Raw genomic sequence first — 7935 nt, forward strand, 5'->3', positions numbered from 1 at the left:
GACTCACAGTGACTGGAGTTGGTTGAGCAGCTGTACAAAAACCTACAGTCCTCATTCTCTCTGGCTGTTTGAGGATAAGCATGTCATATTTATATAGTATTCATATGATATACTGTATTTTATTATTTATATTATATATGTTGCCTGAAATTCTACGTTTTACTTTACACATTTTTTCAAACTAATAAATGACTGTATAACACAACACTTGACAACTATAAGTTCCTAATAAGTTCCTAAACATATTTCCTGAGAAATACTATGAAATTAATAACCATTTCTGTCTTTGTTCCTCCTCACTGGGCTGCTAATACAAAGATCATTGTTGTGTTTTAACAGCAGAAAATATCTTGAAATCAGAGATTATTGAGAGTTTGATGCAAACTGTTTCTGAATATAAAGAAAATGTAACTGCATCTATTCATAAACATGAATAAGTTGGCCATAATAGAAATCAGATCATATTCTACTTGACTTGACTTGCAGGTTTGTCTGCAGATGAACAAACACTCATAACAGAGCTTTATTTAAAATACCTCCTCATTAAAGACAGCAACTGAACAAGAAACAACACTTGTGTATTTAAATTAACTTTCTAATTGTCCAACATTTAATTTACAAACCTTTTTACTGTTTCTAGCTTACAGAGTACTGCAAAGACTGTGGATTGGGAGAATAAATGGACGTTTGAACTGTTTTTCATCTGGAAACTAACTATACTGTTCAACCTGTCTACAATTCTTCATTGTGATATAGAGGAACACTTTCATGTACATTAATTGATAGAAGAAAAAAAACAAGAAAAATGTTCATGAACTACACAACTATAATTCTGCATCTTGTCACAATAGTTGTAGTTCTGAACTAGTTGATCTTCTGATTGTCTGTTGCTTCAAACGGACACAATTTAAATCCTAAAACCTTAAAAAAACCCCTCTTCAACCAGCTGCTGAAATCTCGAGTATTTATTCAAATAATCCTCACTGGTGTGTGCAGTGAAAATGAACTAAATACGAACACATAAATCAATACAATTATATTTCTGTGTTAAACTGATTTAAATTCCAACAAAACTTAAAAAGGAAAAAAAAAAGGTGAAGCCATCATGAAACTCATTTGAGTTAAATTTTAGATGAACAAATCCATCAAAGAAACGTTAAACTAATAATATGATAACGAATAACTATATTTTCGAAATTCATGCAAAAAGAAAAACATGATCATTTCAGATTGTGCTGGTGCATGCTCCATGGAAATATAATTCATTTTTATAAACAAATATGAAGAATATGCTTCAGGAGCCCCTCCCTCCCCATGATGTGCTGATGCAAATGTTCAGTGTGTGCAGTGTACTTGTGTCCTGCTGACTGCTCTTGTACTTTGTGTGGAGCATCAGAGGTCACATCTCCAGCCTCAGGATGATCAACACACTCACTCTTCTGCTGGTTGCTCTCTCTCTGCCCTGTGAGTTCTCCTGCTGACTGCTGTTTGATCTTTGATCAGACAATATGGACTGATGGTCGCTCAGTGATACCAGAAAACTTCCCACATGACTGTCTCACTTTCTTCTGTGGTTCCTCTCTCCTTTCACCTCATCAGGTTGTACAGGTCAGAGCATGGAGTCCATTCCTTCCAGTTCAGTGGTGAAAAAGCCCGGGGAGACTCTCAGTCTCTCCTGCAGGGGATCTGGCTTCACATTTAGCTGCTGCAGCATGCACTGGATCAGACAACCTGCAGGAAAAGCTCTGGAATGGATCGGGTTTGGCAATTCCGATGCCAGAGGAAACATTTATGCCAGCATTGTGAGAGGCCGTGTAGAAATCAGTAGAGATGACAGCAACAGCATGACGTATCTGAGACTGTCCAACTTACAGCCAGAGGACTCTGCTGTGTATTACTGTGCCAAACACACAGTGGTTAAAGGAAGCAGAGAGGCTCTACAAAATCCTCAAACTAGTTATTCTCACAAGTACCAACAGGTGGCAGTAGAAGATAAGAAGTCAGATGACACAAAGGAGAGTATGTCTCTCAACACACACACACACACACACACACACACACTGTGAAAGCAACAGTTGATGCTGTGGTTTGCGACTTCCTGTGTTGTCGGGTTAAAAATGGTTAGTAATGTTCTCATTGTTGATTTAATGAATGAACAGCAGGTATTGATAATATATTTGGACATTTATACATGATGTGTCTAGAACAAGGATGGACCACCAAATGCTGCTGAGCAAAATAAATGAATATGTCCAATTTTACAACAAACTAACATAGCAGTAAAATTATTTGAAAATCATTAATTAAGTCATCATTATTATAATAATAATAATATGAAAGAAAAATATAAATCATATATGACAATCCTGTCAATTAAGTGGGCAGGTAAGAACAATGAATGTTTTTCTGACAATATGTCTGCATTACAGTAACTAATGAGGTGTTTAAATGTCTGCAGGTACTGAGGGTCAAACACTGACTGAGTCTGAACCAGTGGTTAAAACACCTGGAGAGTCCCACAGACTGACCTGCACATATTCTGGCTTCAGTGGTGATATACACGCTGCTTGGATCAGACAGGCTGCTGGAAAAGGACTGGAGTGGGTTGCTACTATTAGCGACAGCAGCAGCAACATATACTACTCTCAGTCAGTCAGAGGGCGGTTTACCATCTCCAGAGACAACAGCAGAAAGCAGCTGTATCTGCAGATGAACAGTCTGAAGACTGAAGATTCTGCTGTTTATTATTGTGCTCGAGAGCCACAGTGACTGGAGTTGGTTGAGCAGCTGTACAAAAACCTACAGTCCTCATTCTTACTGGGTTGGCAGAGCACAAGCATGAAGAGGTGCTCGGAAGACTTATATTATATTTTTTTGTTTATTTATTAATTGTATTAATCTATTCATAATTTATTTGCATTATACACATCATGATAACACACATCTATAATGTTGTGGTTTCTAATATAAAATCACTGGAAGGCAGTCAGTGTCAAGTTTCTCTCTCCTCTGTTAGTAAAATGAGACACAAATCAGCTGTTCTCATTGATCTCAACACAAACTCAAACACTGGACTGGACTACAGCTTAATACTTGATACTTTTTTAAATATATTTTAGGAATAGTAACATAGCAATCAAATTATCATTATTTTATACACACACACACACACACACTCACAAACATACACTGTGAAAGCAACAGTTGATGCTGTGGTTTGTGACTTCCTGTGTTGTCGGGTTAAAAATGGTAAAATAATTGCTGAGCAAAATAAATGGGTAACACTTTATAATGAGTACACACTATTAAGCATTAGCTAAGCATTAATAAATACTCAGTTCATCATTTATAACGCATTTCTCTGACATTATCACACATTAGTATGTAGTTTATGAACACAAGTAAAATGTTTTATTCATCATTGATAAGCACATTAGTTATGGATTAGTAAATACTGAATTCATCATTTATAAAGCATGTTTCTGCCGTAAATACTCATTACTATGTGGTTTATAATCACAATTATAAATGTTTTACTCTTCATTAATAAGATCATCTATAATGTCCTAATGATTGCATTTTCATATTTTATACATGATGGATTCAGCATTTCTAAATCAAGTATTACATCACTTACTAACCAGTTATATAGGATTTGTCAGTGGTTTGTAATATCATTTAGAAAGTGTATGTAAATGATGAACAAAGTATTTAGATGTACATTTCTGCATGCACTTGCACATCCACTATTCAGACATGTATTAATGATTAGTGACTGTGTTAGCAGATCCTACAAACAGTTATTAATGCAGGAATTCATGAATTGAGGCTGTTATATCTTACTACTCGTTAATTAAGTATTTTGTGTGAGCTAATCTAAAGTGAGCACTATCTATGGCTTATGAATAAAAACTTGCCAACATCAACAGTAGATCACAGACGTTTCAAATATGACAAATAAAATATATCTTTTTTTTAATTAAAAACTTTCTGTATCAAAAATAAAGTCAGAAAATATTTCAGTGTCACAATTTAACATAATTCTAAATCCTATCTCAAAGAAACGTCTAAAAATTATTTGAGACTGACAAAATAAATATGTTCAACACATGATAAAATAATACAGGAAAAGGAATTTTACGACACTACAAAAACAAAGTGCACTGATTTCTTCGACTTTGTCTCACAGAAAGACAAATTCTTGCAAACAACGGTTACAGTGACTGCATATGACTAGTTGTATTTTTTGGAAATGTCATGAATCAGTCTGCCAAATGCACCCTTACAGTGTTTCTTTGCGAGCCATTCATGCAAATACTTGAAAAGGAATGCTTGTTGGAGATGTGCTCATTGTATATTATATAGTATCATAACATTACTAGCATTAATTGTTTGAAATCGCTGAAGAATCTCATCATAGTGTACACACACCGGCAGTAGACCCCGTGGCCCTTTCAGAATTTCCCCAGAGGAAATTTTCTAGTTTTAGTTACTGTTCTTCCACTCAGCCTGAATCAGTGCTACTGTACTTCTTGCATGATGCACTGATGACCTATGCTCAATCAGAACACTTTTAGTGATGTCTGCTGTCTTTCAAAAGGATACAGTCGCAGTTCTCTAGCGTCACCCCATGTGAAATCCAAGCTTTCAGTGGCTGTCTTGTGTTTTCTGCCATAGAAATTCAAGGTGACATCTGATATGTAATTTTGGTGTTATTGCTTCTATTGTTGTTAGGACTGCGAAGACCCAGACATGTCTCAGACCCCCATCAGGATCCTGACCGTCATTCCTGAGGACAGACAGACCGCCCCTGACTTTTTGCACCTTGATTCTTCAGGTACTGCAATCATTTTGGAAGGAGTAATTGTCATGGATGACCTTGGAAATCTTCCACATGCCATGTGCTTGCTCTTTGGACTTACTTACCTTCTGAATTTGGAGTACCCTCAACAACTGAAGAACACCTTTGACTTCAACCAAAGGGTGCTTCTCTCACTTGGACATAAATCCCTAAAACCAAAAATTCAATGACTCAAAAATCTTCTGATGCAATGAGTGAATGTGTTCACAATGTGAATGTGACGTGACATTATGGGTCACATTGATACCTTTAGCCTTATTGGAAAAGTGATATTTATTTCTTGTTTGATCCTTTTATGTGGGAGGGAGCCTCATCACACTTTCAGACGACTAAATGGTTTTATGTTCATGAGGAGAAACATGAACACCTACTTTCCTTCTAGCTTTTTTTCCCCTTTTGTGTTAATGCTGACATGATTGTGGTGATATACCAGCATCAGGCTCTTTAGCCAGTTATCTCAGACTTAATATCTGTTGAAAGATATATCTGTTGACTTAACCCTTGTGTTATGTTAAGGGTCAATCTGACCCATTTCAATTTTTGTGTTGACCAAAGTGCAGGTTATCCTTTCTTTTTTTCCATGAAATTTTGTGACTTTTTCTCCTCTAGGGTCATGAACTGCTATGTAAAATCTGGACACTTTGATGTGTTCTGAAATGTCTGCACACAGTTTGTATACAAAGATGATGTTGCGGGTCATTTTGACCCAGACACAAAGTAGCTGTTCAAATCCAAAATAAACATGTCTCTTTGATATACTTCATTTTGATTGCCTCTGAATAAACATTCAGAACCAGGTGTGTGTGAAAGAGGGACTTTCTCTCCCCTGTCCTTGTCACTTTTTCCATGCCCGTTCTTGGAGAAACACACCAAAAATGAGCTCCAGACGATTTACAGCTGAAGAAGCTTTATCGCTGCTTATGAACTGGGATAGTGATGTAGAGGAAGAGATTTCAGAGATGGAGGATCCTTCAGAGCCAGAGGACAATGCTATTGATGATCCAGATTGTCAATTTTCCCATGATGAGGAGGATTCAGAGGATGAGTCTGCAGGTGTCCCTTCATCAGATGAAAACCAAGAAACGCAACAATCGTCATCCACAGAGGGGACATGGACATCTAAAGATGGTAAAATAAAATGGTCAACATCACCACACCAAAGCCGAGGTAGATTGTCATCTTCAAATGTCATCAAAATGACTCCTGGTCCTACAAGATTTGCTGTCACAAGAGTTGATGATATTGAATCAGCATTTCAGCTCTTCATATCCCCACCCATAGAGAAGATAATCCTCGACATGACCAACTTGGAGGGGAGGCGTGTCTTTCAAGAGAAATGGAAGCCACTGGATCCAACTGACTTGCATGCTTACATTGGAATCCTGGTGTTAGCTGGCGTATACAGGTCAAAGGGTGAAGCAACTGCAAGTTTATGGAATGAAGAGAATGGAAGGCCAATCTTCCGAGCAACAATGTCTTTGGAGACATTTCACATCATCTCTTGTGTGATCCGATTTGACAACCGTGACACCAGAGCTGATCGACGCGAGAGAGACAAACTTGCAGCAATCAGAGATGTCTGGGATAAATGGGTCGAAATCCTGCCTTTATTGTATAATCCTGGCCCTCATGTTACTGTCGATGAGCGCCTCGTTCCATTCAGAGGACGCTGTCCATTCCGACAGTATATGCCAAACAAGCCTGCGAAATATGGTATCAAAATGTGGGCAGCCTGTGATGCAAAATCCAGTTATGTGTGGAACCTGCAAGTATATACTGGAAAGCCACCTGGAGGAAGACCTGAGAAGAATCAGGGAATGCGTGTGGTTTTGGAGATGACTGAAGGGCTGCAAGGTCATAACATTACATGTGACAACTTCTTTACATCCTACCGTCTTGGAGATGAACTTCAGAAGAGAAAGCTGACTATGTTGGGAACAGTCAGAAAAAATAAGCCAGAACTTCCCAGTGAGATTCTGAAGATGCAAGGAAGACCTCTGCATTCCTCAAAATTTGCTTTCACAGAGAAAACAACACTTGTTTCTTACTGCCCAAAAAGAAACAAGAATGTTCTTGTGATGAGCACAATGCACAAAGATGCATCTCTGAGCACAAGAGAGGACATGAAACCGCAAATGATTCTGGATTACAACTCCACCAAAGGAGGAGTTGACAATCTTGACAAAGTCACAGCAACATATAGCTGCCAGCGCAAGACTGCCCGTTGGCCCTTGGTGGTTTTCTACAACATTGTGGACGTGTCTGCTTACAATGCCTATGTGCTGTGGATTGAGATCAACCATCAGTGGAATGCCAGCAAACTGTACCGACGCCGACTTTTCCTGGAAGAACTAGGCAAAGCACTCGTCACTCCCAAGATCCAGAACCGGGCCAGGCCAGCTCGATCCCCAGCAGCTGCAGCTGTCATCGCAAAGGTCCAGGGCAGGGCATCTGAGCAGCCCACAATGGATCCTTTGGATACAGGTGAAAAGAAACGCAAAAGATGCCAAGTCTGTCCCTCTCGAGATGACAGTAAAACAAGTACCTCTTGTGTGAGATGCAAGAAGTACATCTGCAAAAAGCACACAGTCACATTCTGTCCATCATGTGGGGAACACTGAAAATGTTGAACGTCGAAAACCCGAGAAAATGGGGCAAGTTAAATGCAAAGAAAAGTGTTCGTGAAGAGGGAAAAATTGAAATCAGGAGTTCTTTAATATAGTTTTGGAATTGTATATATCTACTTCTCATCTCTTCTAAATGTTTGTATAATCTAAAATAAAGTCCTTTTTGGTTTAACTTCATTTTATGACTGTTTTGAGTGGATTTACACAATACGGGTCAAAATGACCCGCAACATAATAAATGTATTTTTTTCTCAACATAATACAAGGGTTAATATCTGTTGAAAGTCAATCTCTAGTGCAGTTCTAAATTCATCCCCTCGGAATTTAAATCAGAATGCTCTGAGCAGGTTTCAGCAGGAGCTGTCTTAAACATCAGCATTAAGCCTGATTTCCACCGGGCGCGTTACTGCAGCGTCACGTCAGCGTCGCGTATGACGTTGCAAATAG

The 7935-nt window shown here is 38.4% G+C and overlaps 1 protein-coding gene across 1 annotated transcript; it reads left to right on the forward strand.

Moving 5' to 3' along the window:
- Positions 1-5736: 5736 nt before the first annotated feature.
- LOC131983039 (piggyBac transposable element-derived protein 4-like) lies at positions 5737-7644 on the forward strand. Its single transcript, XM_059347610.1, has one exon. It carries the CDS (start codon positions 5737-5739, stop codon positions 7480-7482), a length of 1746 nt encoding a protein of 581 aa, XP_059203593.1. The 3' UTR covers positions 7483-7644.
- The last annotated feature ends 291 nt before the right edge of the window (positions 7645-7935 follow it).

This window comes from Centropristis striata, chromosome 13 (assembly GCF_030273125.1).
Source record: "Centropristis striata isolate RG_2023a ecotype Rhode Island chromosome 13, C.striata_1.0, whole genome shotgun sequence".
Classification (NCBI taxonomy): Eukaryota; Metazoa; Chordata; class Actinopteri; order Perciformes; family Serranidae; genus Centropristis; species Centropristis striata.